The 19,636-nt window shown below is 38.1% G+C and overlaps 1 protein-coding gene and 1 long non-coding RNA gene across 2 annotated transcripts in view; one reads left to right on the plus strand and one right to left on the minus strand.

Annotated features, from left to right (window-relative positions):
• Positions 1 to 19,636, minus strand: part of LOC147577315 (uncharacterized) — a 255,066-nt gene that overhangs the window by 75,656 nt on the left and 159,774 nt on the right. The gene's annotated exons all lie outside the window — the stretch shown is intronic.
• LOC112850398 (small ribosomal subunit protein mS33) lies at positions 12,781 to 13,201 on the plus strand. The gene is given in 1 exon segment (XM_025914051.2): positions 12,781 to 13,201. A coding segment is annotated over 1 exon segment (342 nt). The 5' UTR covers positions 12,781 to 12,810; the 3' UTR covers positions 13,153 to 13,201.

Here is a 19,636-nt window from a genome sequence, read left to right on the forward strand (position 1 = left end):
CAGTGTTGTGCCATAAAGATACAATGATGAAGCAGATAGAGACTATGCCTCTTGGATGAGTTCATGCTGGGAGCGTACCTGGAGACAGCATTCAACCCAGTCTTAGGAATTTACTTACTGTTTCCTAGAGAAGATAACATCTAAGCTAAGCCCTGGAAGATGAAAAGGAAATAAATTAATTCTATTCTTATTTTTAATGTTTTTATTTATTTTTGAGAGAGAGAGAGAGACAGAGCATGAGTGGAGGAGGGGCAGAGAGAGAGAGACAGAGACACAGAATCCAAAACAGTCTCCAGGCTCTGAGCTGTCAGCACAGAGCCCGACACGGGGCTCAAACTCGTGAACCACGAGATCATGACCTGAGCTGAAGTTGGACCCTCAACCGACTGAGCCACACAGGTGCCCCTGATTAATCCTATTCTTAAATTTTGTGAGATTCCACAACCTTGAGACTATTTCTCAGACATTTTAATATAGAGATGAGAGACATAAATAAAATAGTTCTTTTCTATACAATATCATCCCCCTGACCAGCTAACCAGCTGCCTTTCCTTCTTCCCAAAGTGGGAACAAGAGAGAAACAAAAACAAATTAGGGGTGAGGTAGAAGTTTCTTGACAGTTTTAGAGGGGCAGGTTATAATCAATTATAGAGGAGTTCTATGCTAACACACACATAAACACACACACACACACACACACACACACCTTTTTAACAGCCAAATACTCAGAAACTTCCAAAGCTGATCTAAACAGAAGGAATTGAAAATTCAAACTGAATAGTGGGCTTTGAAAGGCAAATATATGAATGGTTGATTTTACAACTACAGACCTTATAAAAAAAGAAAGTTTTTGTCATTCAGAATTTTGACATATTCCTTCTGCTTCATTGTGGTTTCCTGAGTTACTTAAACTTATATTCAGGAAAAGGAAAGCCACATATACTAACTGATAATACATATAGCTAGCCATAGAACTATTAGTAATAAGAAGTCTTTTAGGAGTAAGTTCAGATCTTTAAATGCAGTTGAGATTCTTTCAGGCATCACCTCCACAACACCCACTATGAAAGACCTCTTTGAACCTACCTAAAGAAAGCTCTACAGACAGATCAGTAACAGGGCAAAATACAATTAAAAGGTGATACCTAAAGAAGATGGTGTTTAAAGAAATGGATCAGGTAATTGTCATCCTGGATTATTTCAACAAATAGTTCATCTTACTCCTTGCCCCATAATAAGTTCATTTTGCTGACTTTATTTTTTTTTTTAATTTATTTTGAAAGAGACAGAGACAGTGCGAGTCAGGGGTGGGGCAGGGAGAGAGAATCCCAAGCAGGCTCCGCACTGTCAGCGCAGGGTCCAACGCGGGGCTTGAACCCATGAATCTGGGAGATCATGACCTGAGTCGAAACCAAGAGTTGGATGCTTAACTGACTGAGCCACCCAGGGGCCCCATTTTGCTGACTTTAAAACTCATTGGTCCATCCTACATCGCAACTTCCCTGCTAACTACTTTGAACCTATTTTTACTTAATTTCTGAAAATTAATGATCCCTACATCAAAATTTCTCTCTCTGACCACCTCTCTTTCCACAAATTCCCATTGACTCATTCTACTGACCCTAGTTGTTCTAGAAATTAAGCACTTGCAACCTCTGATTCTTAGTCCTTCCAAATTCTTCCAGGCCACCTGAAGTGGGGAAAAGGTACGAGAAGTAGCCCCCACCTGCCTATGCAGATGCCTTATGTACAAACCAAAATTAATCATCTTTTAACACAAAACTGCCATTCCTTTAATTTTCTCTATCCTTATAAATTATAAAAGCCAAGCATAGTCTGGGTACAGCAATGTATTAATAAGGATAAGCTATCTATTATAACCGAAAAGCTCAAATTTCAGTAGCTTTAATTGATGATTTATTTCTCATCCACATCACAATCCAATGTAGGTCAATGTGAGGGGATGGAGATGGGCTTTACTCTACACCATCATTTAGAAACCAGGGCTTCTTCCTTCTAGTGTCTCTGACCACTAGTGGCTCCAACCATTAGGACAATTACAGAATAGTTTTATAGGAGAGGCCTGGGTGGAATATCTCACTTGTACCTATATCCCATTGTCCAGAAGTCTGTTACATGACTCCACCATAACTGAAAGAAAGGCTTGGCAATGTAAACTTGAGTGCCCCCCAAAGAGAGAAGATGGGTATGATGCACAGTCTTTGCAACTAGTAATGAACAAAACAAAGCTCCCTATATGTACCTAGTGTAGAGAGAGGGACAATAAAGAAAATGTACATGATCATATCAGATAGTGATAAGTGTTGCAAAGAGAAATAATCTGGGGTAAGGAAATAAGGCAATATCACTGCATTTCACTGATTCTAAAAAAATTTTTTCTTCACATTTTAACATCTCTAAAATCAGGATGCATATTATGAAACTGTCATATCATTGCTTAATTGGTACTTTTCTTAGTGTTATCCAAAGTAATATTACAACCTACTAAAAATGACACATAAGATATTTTGTATAGAGTTATCAGGGAAGGCTTTTCTGCAATGATATGTCATCAAAGACCTTGATAGGGGCGCCTGGGTGGCGCAGTCGGTTAAGCGTCCGACTTCAGCCAGGTCACGATCTCGCGGTCCGTGAGTTCGAGCCCCGCGTCAGGCTCTGGGCTGATGGCTCAGAGCCTGGAGCCTGTTTCTGATTCTGTGTCTCCCTCTCTCTCTGCCCCTCCCCCGTTCATGCTCTGTCTCTCTCTGTCCCAAAAATAAATAAAAACGTTGAAAAAAAAGACCTTGATAAAGAGAGAGATATAACCACAATAATAGCTAGGGGCAAAGAGCACTGAGCAGAAGAAACATCAAGGGATGTTCAAGGAAGAGCAAAGATGCAACAGTGGCTAAGTGGAATAGGTGAGGTAGAGAATGGTAGAAGGTGACACTAGAGCTGGTGACCTTCAACAAATTATCTCACTTAATATGTTTCACTTAATATTTCACTTAACTAAGCCTGATTTCTAAACTGTGAAATAAACACAACAGCATCTACCTGATATGAATGTGTGAAGTTTAAAAAACATAATGCAGTGAAGCAAAGGAACAGAAATGGCACGGGCATTCTCAACCCTGCCTTTCCCTTCTTTCTGCCTTGATAATGATCTACCAATCATTTGATCCCCTTATACTTCCTCTAATAGAGGAGTGACAATAATACATTTTGGTTTTTCTAATATAATTTTAGGCTTCATATTTTAAGCTTTTAATGTAAATCCTCATCCATTCAAACACACCATTTCCTATAAACTAACAAAAGCTATACATACAATCTTCTGGCCCTTTTCCTCATAATAAGTTCTCAAAAGAAAGCTCTCTAAGTGTCACATTCTTTCTTTATCTCACTGAAAATGAAGCATTCACTCTTTTTTTCTTTTCTCTATTATATATGTAGACTCAAGAGGAAGAGAACAAGGAGATGGATGAGGACTGGCAGATTACTAAATCTTGAAAAGGCTTTCCTGTTTTCGTTTAAACTGTATTCTTATCTCCCTCAAAAAAACTTTTGACTGACTTGCCCCACAAATCAGTATTTAAGATTTACATTCCAAGTCATTACATATTTCACTTATATTCTGATGGACACTCAGATTTTTTTAATTTTTTTTCAACGTTTATTTATTTTTGGGACAGAGAGAGACAGAGAATGAACGGGGGAGGGGCAGAGAGAGAGGGAGACACAGAATCAGAAACAGGCTCCAGGCTCCGAGCCATCAGCCCAGAGCCCGACGCGGGGCTCGAACTCACGGACCGCGAGATCATGACCTGGCTGAAGTCAGACGCTCAACCGACTGCACCACCCAGGCGCCCCATCAGATTTATTTCAGATATAGACATTCTACTCTGACAAAGAAACCATCTGATCATGATGGTCTAATAAAAAGACTGATACCTTTACTTAGTTCCTTTCCCATGTTCTTTTCCTATTTCCCATTTTACTTAAAGTGCTCCTTTAGGAAACCAGATTTTACTGGTTTGAAAAGTTACTGTATGAACTTTCCCAATAAACTAAATTGTCAAATATTTCTGTATTTATAGAAATATTTATAAATAAAACCAATGCAGCAGAAAAAAACCCAAGTTGTTAATAAATTTAATTTTAATGATAGGACACAAAAAAGGTGAAACTAATAAAAAGAAGAAAAAGTACTGGCATTTATATAGTTTGGCTTAGATTTTACATAAGTAAATTCAATATTATACTTTAGCAACTGGACTAAAAGAAGTCACCTAAGTTTCTATCCTAACAACACCACAAATCTAATGATTTCAAGGTGAGTTTCATCACACACTTTTATAGTCTTTTAAAACATAGTCCAGAGAGGTGTATATATGTACATTAGTTTTAAATGACTGATTTATTTAATCCCAAACTATTTTCATAATATACTGAGTAGTCCATAGATTAGATTCCTACTTCTTACCCTAACATGGTCAACTTGAGAAGATGCCCTTGGCAATGAAGAGAAAATTGCTTTAGACAATATATAATATCAAGGGCAAAAGAAGGTGACATGTGGAAAAATAATCTGGGATGGTTTAAACAGAGAAAATATAAAAACTGAGGTGGCTAAGGCTTTAAATTAACTAATATTTCCTCCCTGCATTATTCATATCCCTTGATTCCTCACCCCCACCCCCAATTCAGCAGCAATAACACTCATTGCCTTGATAAAAAGAAGAAAAAAGTCTTATTTCTGGCTTTTGAACTTGAAAACCTTGGAATCAGAGGACAAAAGGAAAAAATTATTATGATAAAACAATCTATAAGAATCCTAGTAAAGCTAAAAGAAAAAAAAATTAACTAGAGAATAATAAAAGTTCCTAGGACTAGAGAAATCATTGGAGGAAGACCCTGCCTAAACACCAGGTACAGGTGAATTTGGATGAGTTCATGCCCCAATTCCTGGGTAAAGTTTAGGGAAGCAGCAAAACCCCAAGGTTCTCCACATCTCCTGTGCTGCCCACAGAAGAGATGGCTGTATAAATTAGTCTTCAGATGGTACCCTAGGGATTCCTGTGACATGACACGGCTCAGGAGCACAGAATGTTTCCTATATTTCTAAGAACAGTACAGGAATGGCCCAGAGAACCAGCTGCTTAAAAAGAAATAAGAAAGGACCCAGAAATTACCACCAAGACCAAAGTTCATTCCATCAAATGCTGATGAAGGCACCTGACACTAAAAAGGGCTAGATGTGTCCTCCCAATGATTTGGCCTTATGAAAGTCTCCTGGAATTTATGCTAAAAGGTATAAGTTAATAAGAAGGAATGTCACATTGACTGAATTATGGTTCTACCTTTCCATTAAATTGAACATTTAATTCTTATTTAAAAAATAAAGTTAACATTCTTGTACAATTTTGTCTTTTAGACTGAGATTTATACCTGCTAAATGGAATGAACCCTGTCTGATTCTAACTTATTTCATGCATTGAACTCAGACAGGAGCCTGAGTGGGGGTGGTATAAGACTAAAGTAGAGGAGTGGTGGAGAGGTGAAATGGTGACCCTAATTCTGCAGCTCTCCCTCTGACTCCATTTCAGACTTCCTACACATATACTTTTGAGTGCCTCTGACAAGGCTGCAGCTAAACCTTGGCTTAAGTATCTTACAGACATTTTCTCTCTCCTTACTGCAACCTTTCTTCATTGATAGGGTAAAGATGATGACCAAAGGTTTAGAAAGTTACATAATCATTCAAGTTCACACAATTACTAAGTGAGGATTTGAACCTGAGTCTCCCTGGCCCTGAAGCCCATACCATATCCACCCCCCCAGGTGGCCTCCAATAGCAAGGTGCAGTCAAATTTTAAGGAAATGTAACTGCGGGGGAGGGGGGGGCAGAGGGGGTGGGAAATACTAGAACTGTATTTGAGGAGAATCTGTTTTTTTTCCACAGGAGTGTATGAAAAGGGACTTCTGATTTTGTGGGGAGAATAATGCCAGGGAAGGATTTTTTTTCCATTTACTCATTCAACAACATGTTCAAGCACCCATGATATGTAAGGTACAGTACTCCAAACAGTGTCATCCTCACTATAGAAGCCACTCTAGTGCCAGAACTCTACTCAAGGTACATAGTAAGAACCATGAACATTATTCCTCCCCTCATTGTTTCTGGAGACCAAAACTGCTTTATAACACCTGGAAGGGAGCAAGGCGCACACTCACTGCTCTAAGGAATAAGGACAGTATATGTTTGCAATACATATAATATTTTACCAGTTACTTGCTTTCCAGATCTCATATGACAAAGTTCAGTCATTAGCATGAGTTTAAGGCCCTTCGGTATCTTCCCTGACCTCCCTCTTCAAACCTGCACTTCAGCTACCCTGTGCTATTCTAACTCTATTTCCATCACCTAAAATGCCCTTCCTAACCTATTTTGTGCATTCCTCAAATATCCCCAGATTCTAATTCCTCTAGGAAACCTTTTAGGAACCCTCTCTTTGCTTGCAAAGTCACTAATTCCTTCCTCTGATTCCATTCAGCAATTCCTTCACACTTCTACAAAAGCATTTACATCATTTATGTAAAATGGGCAATAGTGATCACAGGTAGAATTCAGAGGAGGAAAAACTCCATGGCAATGGAGGAGGAGAAGGTATCAGAGTTAGAAAAAATGGAATGTATAAAGTCAGTGAATTCAGAAGAACACATACATAGGTCAGCAATACTTTTTGGAAGAGTAGATTAAAGGTAAAAAAATAAAAAAGAGGGAGAAGTTGAAGATTATTTACAAACATATGGCCAGAAAAGTAAGGTACCCCAAGTATACTATTGAACCACATGAAGCAGTTGGGGCTATAATTCGTGGTAACAGTCATGTTGGTGACAGACAATTTTCTTAGTAATAGACACCTGCATCATGCCACTGACATTTTTTTAATGTTTTTTATTGATTTTTGAGACAGGGAGAGACAGAGCATGAACAGGGGAGGGTCAGAGAGAGGGAGACACGAATCTGAAATAGGCTCCAGGCTCTGAGCTGTCAGCACAGAGCCCAACGCAGGGCTCGAACTCACGGACCGTGAGATCATGACCTGAGCCGAAGTTGGCCGGCCGCTTAACCGACTGAGCCACCCAGGCGCCCCTGCCACTGACATTATAATGGGGACAACCATAAGAAAATAAATTCATAATTAGAGGTGGAGATATACATAGTGTAGATATCTTCACCTTTTGGCAAAGGTTTAGAAAGAGGTTTGGAGGGGTTTGTGCTAAAAAACAACAATAACATCCTGAAAGATGAATTTTGGATCATATATTATAATAGAGCTCATTTCATTCTACATACCCAAGATACTTTCTGGAAACAGTGCATAATTATTTTTCCATGTACATATGTTGATGTAGATAATATGTCAACTATTTCTTCCAATCAATGATGTCTCATCTACTCTACCTATCAATCCCCCTGCCTAGAAAAAAACTTTAAACTAGATTTTCACTTAAAAAAAGTGAATTTCTTTCCTACTTGCAACTGGGAAGTAATGGAAGTTCATTTTCCCAATGACCTAAGTTAGGGTGGGGATTGGAAAGGTTGTGTCAACTCACTACTTAGATTTCTCAAGGAATCAATAAATTGGCATATGGGCAGGGTGTGAGCTAGTCTCTGCAGAGACACTAGTAACTAACTTTACCTGCACGAAGGAAAATGTAGGAAGACTAGAATAGTGCTTGGCAGAAAAAAAATGCAGAAATAGACTAATTCAATCCCCATGATGGGGGGTCAGAAAGGGATGCAACGTTTTAACCAGTAAACATTTGATTTATTATAGCAACAGGTATAGAAATGGAGAGAAATTCATGGCCCTGAAAGAATCTGGTGACAGATGCATGAATGAATAGAACTGGAGTCATCTCTGAAAAGGTAAAGTTGAGAAAGGGTAAAGTTGCCCAACAGCTAGGACCAGAAGATCAGTAAGCAAGTTTTGGTTGAGGTGAGGAGTAAATCAAAAAGGGCTAGAGAGAGAAGAAAGAAAGCTTGCAGAGATGTAATGAGTTTGCTCATTACAGTAAACTCTGCCCAGGCCACTTGGGTATTGGAAGTGACAGAGTAGCAGCCAACCCAGGGAAAGTGGTAGTCATGCCATGTCACAAAGAGATTTTCAAGGACAAACAAGAAAAGATCTTTCCCCCTCTCTTCCTAGTTTCCAAGAAGAAAATTAGCTATAAATAGCAATATAGTAACTATGGACAACTGAAAAATATCTACCCTGTCTCTATATCAAGGTTGTCTCCATGGGTACTGTTGTGACTCCAGGATGACAAGTCAAATATGATGATCAGAATCTCTAGAAGCTGATCTAGGCCTTGTATCTGGACCACTGGACTGCCCTAAACAAGGACATCGAAGATGACAGGGTAGCTAAACAGAATAAGCCACCTCAGAAGATGACATGCCTCTTTGACAAGAAACTTACCTTCACAGGAACACAGAAGAAATCTCTGAGAACTGTTAGCAAGATAAAGGGTAAAAAATAAGAAAAACTGGATGAATGCAAAAGGTCTTAAGAGGTGAGAGTGGGATAATGCTGCACTTTTATTGATCCTCTCAGAAGGAAAGGTTGGTTTCAAGTAAAGTATTTTAAAGTAAAAAGTTTTGAAACTCTAAGTGGAATGCTACTTACAAGACAAAACCTTGAACTCTAAGTAACTTTGTTTTTATGTGTGCAGCTTAAATCTCTCCCATTGCTGATAACAAATTCTAGCCTTTGAAACTATGAATGTACAAAAGAGAGCCAACTGGATTCACATTAAACATCAGAATTTCATTGCTTTGAAATGAAAACATAACATTTCCATCATTAAAACTATAGTCAAATATTTCTGAAGCTTCTTTGTAAAACAAACCAGGTAGAAAGATAAGAATTTGGTTTATGCCTCTAAGAATTTTTTAAACTACATATTTTTTCATTTTCAGAATGGATCTTTGCTCCCAATATATTGAACTGAAATGATCTTGAAACAACTGGTATGTTGATCTTTTCTTATAGACTTGTGCTTTAAATCACTATTTTTTTATGTGTTTGGCTTAAGTTTGTGTTTAGAAAGTTGGCCCTAATTAAATAGGAAAACAAAAATGGGTAAAGGTTGAAAATATAGAAATGCATGGCATTATATGTTTAACAATGATTATTCAAGAATTATTCTCCAAGGCTGATGTTTTGGGAGAAAATTCTTTAATGATTATTTTGCAATCTTAGTTTGAGGCTGTGGAATTTGTAACTTCTAAATGAGAAGGTATTGGGACCAGAAGATGGCAGTGGAATAGGAGAATCCTAGGCTCACCTCGTCCCATGAATACAACTAGATAAATCATCCCAAATACCCAAGAAACTGACCTGAAAGCTGGCAGAACAGACTTCACAACTAAAGGGAGAGAAGTGATCACACTGAAGAAAGGAGGAAGCACAGAGATATAGTTTAGGGGAGAAATGGATCCTGGCTGTGGAAGGGAGGGAGCTGTGGTCACAGAAAAGGGTGAGACAGAGATGACCACACAGGGGAATGCATAAGGAGAATGTTTCCTCATAGCCATTGCCTTGGGAAATTAGAGGGGCTGAATTTTGTGAGTTCTTGCAACCAGCTGGACTTAAAGCCTGGAGTTTTAGAGGTCAGCGAGCTTGGCTGGGATAGAGCCCCAAGGGCACTACACTGCTCTTGGAGAGAAGGCAGGCAACCAACCCATGGCAGACAGCGTGGAAATAGCGATCTGAAGAGTGCTTGGGGCACACAGTGGGGAGACTATTTGCTCTTCTCAAGTAAGTCCCTGAGAAACAGCATTCATACAGACACCTCTCAGGGAACACAGGAGCTGGCCAGTGCCGTTTCCCTTGCCTCTCCTCAGCATAAACACAGAACCACCTGTGGGAGGCAGTGCAGCAAGAAAAATGGCTGCCTAACTTGCTTACACTAAGCCCCACCCCACTGTGCTCTGGTGGAACTTCCCTTGTCAGTCACACTTCCTCAGTCCTAGTGAGGCCAGCCCTTCCCCCAGAAGACCAGCACAAACCCCTGCCCACACTATGTCTTCTGATCAGAGAGTTACAGCACCTCACTTCCAGTGGAGGTGGTGACAGATTGCATTCACAAAGAGACAGAGCAGAATGTGGTGATTAAAACTCACCACACTCAGGCCAGGGACCAAACACTGCCCACAGCAAACAAGGAGAGCCTCTGCAGATGACTGGCCTGAAGGATAGAGCATCTAGAGCACATGCAAAGCACATGCAGCACACACTGGATATGCTCCTGAAGCACCGGGCCCTAGGCACTACATGACCTCTTCTTCAGAAGCAGGAGACCTCTTACTTTCAGAAGCAGGAGAAATAACTGGCTTGTTTAACAAAGAGAAACAGGAAGAGACTTAGACAAAATGCCAAGACAGAGGAATTTATACCAAATAAAAGAACAAGATAAGGCCATAGCTAGAAATCTAAGCAAAATAGATATAAGTAACATGTCTGATGGAAAATTTAAAGCAGCAATCCTAAGGACACTCACTGGACTTGAGAAAAGAATGGAAGACATCAGTGACACCCTTACCACAGAAATAAAAGAGTTAAAAAAAGAATCAATCAAAGATGAAGAGTGCAAAAAACAAAATTAGAAACATACTTGATATAATAAACAGTAGTAGGCTAGAAGAAGCAAAGGAACAAATTAATGACCTAGAAGACAAAGCAATGGAAAGCAATGAAGCGGAAAAAAAGAGAGGAAGAATTATGCAAAATGAGAATAGACTTAGAGAACTCAGTAACTCCATCAAACATAATAACATTCATATTATAGGAGTCCCAGAAGAAGAGAAGAGAGAAAAGGGGCAGAAAATTTATTTGAAGAAATAATAACTGAAAAGTCTCCTAATATGGGGAAGGAAACATACATCCAGATCCAGGAGGCACAGAGAATTCCCATCAAGACATACTATAAGTAAACTTGCAAGATATAGTGATAAAGAAAAATTCTTAAAAGTACCAAGACAAAATAAGTCATTAACTTACAAGGGAAAACCCATAAGGCTAGCAGGATATTTTTCAACAGAAAATTGGCAAGTCAGAAGGGAGTGGCATGACATATTCAAAGTGCTAAATGGGAAAAATCTGCAGCCAAGAATATTCTATTCAGCAAAGCTATCATTCAGAATAGAAGGAGAAATAGTTTCCCAGACAAATAAAAACTAAAGGAGTTTGTGACCAATAAAGGAGCCTCACAAGAAATATTAAAGGGGACACTTTGAGTGCAAAGGGGGACCAAAAGTGAGAGTATAAAGGTAAGAAACACAAAAGCAGTAAAAATGAATATTTTTGTAAATAATCAGTCAAGGAACACACCAAAAAAAAATGATATACAATATAACAACATATGCCTAAAATGTGGGGAGGACAGGAGAAAAGAATGGTTCAAACTTAAATGACCTACAACTTAATATAGACTGCTATATGCAGAAGAGGTTATATACAAACATAATGGTAACCATATTTCAAAAACCATATATCAAAAACCACTAATAAACATGCAAAGAATAAAGAGAAAGAAACCCAAATATATCATTAAAGAAAATCAGTAAAACATGAAAGACAAGAAAGGATCAGAGAAAATCTCCAGGAACAACCACAAAACAAGTAAAAGAATGGTAATAGATACATTTTTATCACTAATTACTTTGCATGTACATGGACAAAACACTCCAGTCAAAAGACTCAGGGTGACAGAGTGGACAACAAAAACCATACCCATCTATAGGCTGACTACAAGAGACTCATTTTAGACATAAAGACATCTTTAGATTGAAAGTGAGTAGATGGGAGAAACATTTGTCATGTACATGGATGTCAACAGAAAGCCAGAGTAACAATACTTATATTGAACAAACTAGACTTTACAGCAAAGACTGTAGGGGCGCCTGGGTGGCTCAGTCGTTTGAGCGACAGACTTCGGCTCAGGTCATGATCTCACGGTTTGTGAGTTCGAGCCTCGCGACAGGCTCTGTGCTGACAGCTCAGAGTCTGGAGCCTGCTTCTGATTCTGTGTCTCCCTCTCTCTCTGCCCCTCCCCCACTCATGTTCTGTCTCTCTCTGTCTCAGAAATAAATAAACATAAAAAAAACTTTTTAAAATTAAATTAAAGCAAAGACTGTAACAAGAGACAAAAAAGAACACTATATAATAATAAAGGGGACAAATCAACAAGACATAACAATTGTAAGTATTTATGCACCCAATACAAAAGCTCCCAAATATATAAAACAATTAATAGTAAACAAGGAAACTAATCAATAATAATACATTAGTAGTAGGAGACTTTTACACCACACACATGGACAGATCATCTAAACAGAAAATCAACAAGGAAACAATGGTTTGGAATAACATACTGGACCACATGGACTTAACAGATACATTAGGAACATTCCATCCTAAAACAGCAGACTATACATTCTTCTCAAATGCACATGGAACACTCTCCAGAATAGATCACATATTAGGCCACAAAACAGGCCTTCACAAATTAAGAAGATTGAAATCAAACCATGCATCTTTTCTGATCACAATCCTATGAAATTATTAGTCAACCACAAAAAAAAAAATCAGGAAAGACCACATACACAGAGGTTAAATACCATGCTAATAAACAATGAATTGGTCAATCAGGAAATTAATGGAAAAACACATGGACAGAGGGGAGGGCCTTCCAGGAGAGGGGCGCACGGGAGAGGAAGGTTGCGTGTAGGGATTCATGCTCCTTGCTGCTCAGGAAATGTCTTCACTTTCAGAATATGTCTTGCACATGAGTTGTCTCAGTGCCCGGCTACTCGGTGAAGTTGCCAGGCCCACTGATTCTAAAAACATGAAAGTGGTGAAGCTCTTCAGTGAGTAGCCTTTAGCCAAGAAGAAGAAGACTTATGACTGGTATCCAAATCACAACACTTACTTTGCACTCATGGGGACACTACGTTTTCTTGGCCTCTATAGAGATGAGCATCAGGACTTCAAGGAGGAGCAGATGCGTCTAAAGAAGCTTCATGGCAAGGGGAAACCAAGGAAAGGAGAAGGGAAAAGAGCAGCAAAAAAGAAATAGTGTTGGTCGGTCCATCAGGAGAAAAAACTTCTTTCTCAGCAACTGACAGCAGAAGGTGTAATCATCTTTCCACATCTTGGGAGGAGTGGGAGCTTCCTAACTGAAGATTATTTGGAGGAACACAATCATTTCTCTCTTGAAGTCCAATCCAGTTGAATTGTAACTGGTTTCGGGGACATGTTATAATTCTGCAAAGCTGTTTTGGCCTTGGTTTTTTACTCAGATGTTTACCTCTTCCTCTAAAGAAATTATTTCATAAATGATTGAAGAAGGACTCATTTGGGCTGGAAATGTGATGTTGAGAACACAGGGGCAAACTCATCCGATGAGCATCCTTTAATGTCCTCAGTATCCCTTCTTGCTTCCCCCACTGCACCAGCTCTGAACTCCTCCATCTCTCTGACTGCTCAGACACTGTCTCCACCACCAAGCTCATAAACTTTGGGTACCTCTCCACCTAGTCCTTGGAGAGTATCTAATAAGACAGATTTGTGGGACAAGGCTGTACCTGCTAAGAGAGTACTGAGTGAGTACCTACTGTATACAATGTACTGGGGCCCTGGTAATACCATGGTTAGCAATAGAAAACAGTCCTTACCTTGTGGAACTTTCAGGCTTGTGGGGAAGACTAAATATTATATCATTACACAAATTAAATTGTATTAAATGCTACAAAGGAAAAATCCAGACTTCTGCGACAGTGTGGATCAATGAGTGGCTCAACCCAGAGATAGCAAGAGGCCCAAACTTCAGGTAGTTTAAAGAAGGTCTCCCTAGGCACTCCTGGGTAGCTCAGTTGATTAAGATTCTAACTCCTGATTTCGGCTCAGGTCATATGGGTCATGAGTTTGAGCACCATATCGGGCTCCATGCTGACAGTACAGATCCTGCTTGAGAGTCTCTCCCTCCCTCTCTCTCTGCCTCCCCCATCTCTCTCTCAAAATAAATAAATAAACTTTAAAAAAAATACATGGAAACAAATGAAAGTGAAAACACAACAATCCAAAACCTTTAGGATGCAGCAAAAGTGGTTCTAAGAGGGAAGTATATAGTAACAAACGCCTATATCAAGAAGCAAGAAAAATTTCAAATAAACAACCTAATCTTATACCTAAAGGAGCAACACAAAGAACAACAAACAAAGCCCAAAGCTAGCAGAAGGAAGGAAATAATAAAGATTAGAGCAGAAATAAATGATAAAGAAAATAAGAAAATAGAACATATCAATGAAATCAGGAGTTCTTTTTTTTGAAAAAATTAATAAAATTGATAAACCTCTAGCCAGGCTTACCAAAAAGAAAAGAGAAAGAACATAAATAAGTACAATCATAAATGAGAGGTGAGAAATAACAAACAACATCACAGAAATACAATTATAAGAGAATATTATGAAAAGCTTTATGCCAAAAAAATGGACAAACTGGAAGAAATTATAAATTCCTAGAAAAATATAACCTCCCATAACAGAATCAAGAAGAAATAGAAAATTTTAATAGACTGATAATCAGCAAAGAAATTGAATCAGAAAACTCCCAACAAACAGAATTCTAGAACCAGATGGCTTCAATGGCAAATTATACCAAATACTTAAAGAATTAATACCTATTCTTAAACTATTCCAAAAATATAAAAGTAAGGAAAACTTCTAAATTCATTCTATGAGGCATTACCCTGATACTAAAATCTGATAAAGACACTACAAAAAATGAGAACTTCATCACCTCTGATGAACATAGATGCAAAATCCTCAACAAAATACTAGCAAAATGAATCCAACAATATATTTTTAAAAATCATTCACTAGAATAGCGAACCCAGAATTGGACCCATAAATGTATGGCCAATTAATCTTTGAAAAAGCAGAAAAGAATATCTAATGGAAAAAAGACAGTCTCTTTAGCAAATGGTGCTGGGAAAACTGGACAGTAACATGCAGAATAATGAAACTAGACCACTTTCTTATATCATACACAAAAATAAAATCAAAACGGATGAAAGACCTGAATATGATACAGGAAACCATCAAAACCCTAGAGGAGAAAGCAGGCAACAACCTCTTTGACCTCAGCCGCAGCTATTTCTTACTCGACACATCTCCAAAGGCAAGGGAATTAAAAGCAAAAATGAACTATTGGGACCTCACGAAGATAAAAAGCTTCTGCACAGCGAAGCAAACAATCAACAAAACTAAAAGGCAACCGACGGATGGGAAAAGATATTTGCAAATGACATGTCAGACAAAGAGCTATTATCCAAAATCTATAAAGAAGTCACCAAAGTCCACACCCGAAATACAAATAATCTAGTGAAGAAATGGGCAGAAGACATGAATAGACACTTCTCTAAAGAAGACATCCAGATGGCCAAGAGGAACATAAAAAGATCCTCAACATCACTCCTCATCAGGGAAATACAAGTCAAAGCCACACTGAGATACCACCTCACGCCAGTCAGAGTGGCTAAAATAAACAAATTAGGAGACTATAGATGCTGGCAAGGATGTGGAGAAATGGGAACCCTTTTGCACTATTGGTGGAAATGCAAACTAATGCAGCCACTCAGGAAAACAGTGTGGAGATTCCTCAAAAAATTGAAAATAGAACTACCCTATGACCCAGCAATAGCACTGCTAGGAATTTACCCAAGGGATACAGGAGTGCTGATGCATAGGGGCACATGTACCCCAATGTTCATAGCAGCACTTTCAACAATAGCCAAATTATGGAAAGAGCCTAAATGTCCATCAACTGATGAATGGATAAAGAAGATGTGGTTTATATATACAATGGAATATTGTATATATAATATATACATATGTAAATATATATATGTATATATTATATATACAATATTTATATATATTGTCTCATTATTTGGCAATGAGAAAGAATGAAATCTGGTCATTTGCAGCAATGTGGATGGAACTGGAGGGTATTATGCTAAGTGAAATAAGCCAGTCAGAGAAAGACAGATACCATATGTTTTCACTCATAAGTGAATCTTGAGAAACTCAACAGAAGACCATGGGGCAGAGGAAGGGGAAAATAAGTTACAAACAGAGAGGGAGGGAGGGAAACCATAAGAGACTCTTAAATACAGAGAACAAACTGAGGGTTTATGTGGGTGGAGGAAAGGGGAAAGTGGGTGATGGGCATTGAGGAGGGCACTTGTTGGGATGAGTACTGGGTGTTGTATGGAAACCAATTTGACAATAAATTATATTAAATTAATTAATTAGTTAATTAATTAAAATAAAAAATCATTCACCATGATCAAGTGGGATTTATTCCCAGTAAGTAAAGTTGCTTCAATATTTGCAAAGTAATCAATGTGATACATAACATCAGTAGCAGAAAGGATAAAAACCATATGATCATTTCAATAGATGTAGACAAAGCATTTAACAAAGTACAACCTCCATCCATGATAAAAGCCCTCAACAAAGTAGGTTTGAGGGAACATACCTCAACACAATAAAGCCCATATATGAAAAACCCATAGCTAACATCATCCTAAATGAAAAAAAAACTGAGAGCTTTTCTTCAATGGTCAGGAACAAGACAGTCCACTCTCACCACTGTTACTTAACATAGTACTGGAAGTCTTGGCCACAGCAATCAAACAACAAAAAGAAATAAAAGATATCCAAACTGGCAAGGAAGAAGTAAAATTTTCACTATTTGCAGATGACATGATACTATACAGATAAAACCTGAAAGACTCCACCAAAAAACTTCTGGAATTGATAAATGAATTTAGTAAAGTTGCAGGATACAAAATCAATTATACAGAAACATGCTGCATTTCTATACACCAATAATGAAACAGCAGAAAGAGAAATTAAGGAATCAATCTCACTTACAACTGCACGAAAAATAATAATATAGCTAGGAATAAACCTAACCAAAGAGTTGAAAGACCTGTATTTTGAAAATTATAAAGCACTGATGAAATAAACTGAAGAGGACACAAAGAAATGGAAAGACATTCCACGCTCATGGATTAGAAGAACAAATAATGTTAAAAATGTCTGTACTACCCAAAGCAATCTCCAGATTTAATGCAATCCCTACCAAAATACCAACAGGATTTTCATAGAGCTAGAACAAACAATCCTAACATTTGTATGGAACCACAAAACACCCGAATAGCCAAAGCAAACTTGAAAAAGAAAAGCAAAGATGGAGGCATCACAATTCCACACTTTCAAATTATATTACACAGCTATAATCAAAACTATGGCATTGGCACAAAAATAGACATATAGATCAATAGAACAGAGTAAAAAACCTAGAAGTGAACCCACAATTAGATAGTCAATTAATCTTTAACAAAGCAGGAAATAATATCCAGTGGGAAAAAGACAACTTCTTCAGCAAATGGTATTGGGAAAACTGGACAGCAACATGCAAAAGAGGGAAACTGGACCATTTTCTTATACCATACACAAAAATAGGGGCACCTGGGTGGCTCAGTCAGTTAAGTAGCCAACTTTGGCTCAGGTCATGATTTCACAGTTTGTGAGTTTGAGTCCTCCATCGGGCTCCACACTGGCAATGCAAAGCCTAATTGGTATCCTTGTTTTCTCTCTCTCTCTTTCTCTCTCTCTCTCTGACCCTCTCCTGCTCATGCTTTCTCTCTCTCTTTCTCTCTCTCTCTCAAAATAAATAAATAAAAACTTTTTAAAAAAATGGGCAGAAGACAATAGACATTTTTCCAAAGAAGACATTCACATGACCAACAGACACGTGAAAAGATATTCGACATCACTTATCATCAGGAAATGCAAATCAAACCTACAATGAGATATCACCTCATATCTGTCTGAATGGCTAAAATCAACAACACAAGAAACAAAAGGTGCTGGCAAGGATGAGGAGAAAGGGGAACTCTTTTGCATCACTGGTGGGAATGCAAGTTGGTGTAGCCACTCTGGAAAACACTATGGAAGTTCCTCAAAAAGCTAAAAATAGAACTACCCTCTGATCCTGGAAATACACTATAGGTATTTACCCAAAGAATACAAACACAATAATTCAAAGGGATAAATGTACCCTGGAATTTATAGCAGCATTATCTATAATGGGCAAATTATGAAAATAGCCCAAGTGTCCATCAATTGATGAAAGGGTAAAGAAAATGCTGTGTGTGTGTGTGTGTGTGTGTGTGTGTGTGTGTGGTGTGTATAACGCACACAATGGAATATTCTTGGACATAAAAAAGAATGAAATCTTGTCATTTGTAATCACATAGCAAAATAAGTCAAACAGAAAAAGACAATTCATATGATTTCACTCATATGGGAATTTAAGAAACAAAAATGAGCACAGTGGGGAGCAGGGAGAGGCAAACCAAGAAACAGACCTTAACTATAGAGAACAAACTGATGGTTACCAGTAAGGAGGTGAGTGGGGGAATTGGTGAAATAAGTGATGGAGACTAAGGAGAGCACTTGTGATGAGCACCTGACCAGGTGAAGTATGGAGGTGTTGAATCACCAGATTGTACACATGAAACTAATATTACACTGTATGTTAACTAACTGGAATTTAAATAAAAACTTTAAAAAAAATAAATGAGAAGAAGTATTGGCCAGTCCTCCTACCATCTCTAGTAAAATATGATCTTTAAAGAGATTTACAACTACAAATTGGAAAGGTCCTTAATATAGGAAATTTAAACTATTAAAAATTTAAAACCTTTAAATTTAAAGCTAAGGAATGTAAAGGCAGTAGAAAATATGGTATAATAAAATTAAATGTTAGATTTTATTTTACTTTGGGGACTTTTTTAGCTAATTTTCCAAGTTGAATAGATAAGTGTCCTTTTTTCGAGGGGAGACAAATGGATTCATTTGTTTGGGCTTTGATTTCTAAAGGAAGTTCTATAACTTAAAGTACATAGCTACCTTAAATAGCACAACCTAGATTTGCTACACATATTCTATAATAGTTTTGAATACAGAGTACTCAATATAAAGTGGCATTCTCTGATCAGGTTGACATCAATCAATCCTAGTCTCCAGGGAGAAAAATGGCAATAGAAAATCACATTCAAGCATAATGATTGTTTTCCAATCTGGAAATCAGTTTAACACAAACAATAAATCAACTACCACATGGTGCTATGAGATTTGATGTACAGTGATGTGGAAGCTCACTCTGCATTGTCCAGACCCCTTAATGCGAGGGGAGAATGGGAAGGGCTGCACCTGAACTCAGCTCCCCAGTCTCAAGACTCTCTTCTCCCACGAAAAAAAGGTCTGAAATTTCCCATAGATTTTATGCTCTCCAGGTGCTGAGCAGCTAGATTTCACAGAAGTCTCCTGAAAATAGCTGACATCTAAATTCAGACTGTCTGGCACCCATGTAGTCTGTTCCCCCCACCATCCTATTCCCAACAGACAAGATTGCCCTCATGTCTTTCCTATAAGGAGGAAGGGTCCTACCCTGGAATGTAACCCTCCTACATCTTGCCCCTGACC

Source organism: Puma concolor, chromosome C2 (genome assembly GCF_028749965.1).
Source record: "Puma concolor isolate L17-30 chromosome C2, mPumCon1.1.hap2, whole genome shotgun sequence".
Classification (NCBI taxonomy): Eukaryota; Metazoa; Chordata; class Mammalia; order Carnivora; family Felidae; genus Puma; species Puma concolor.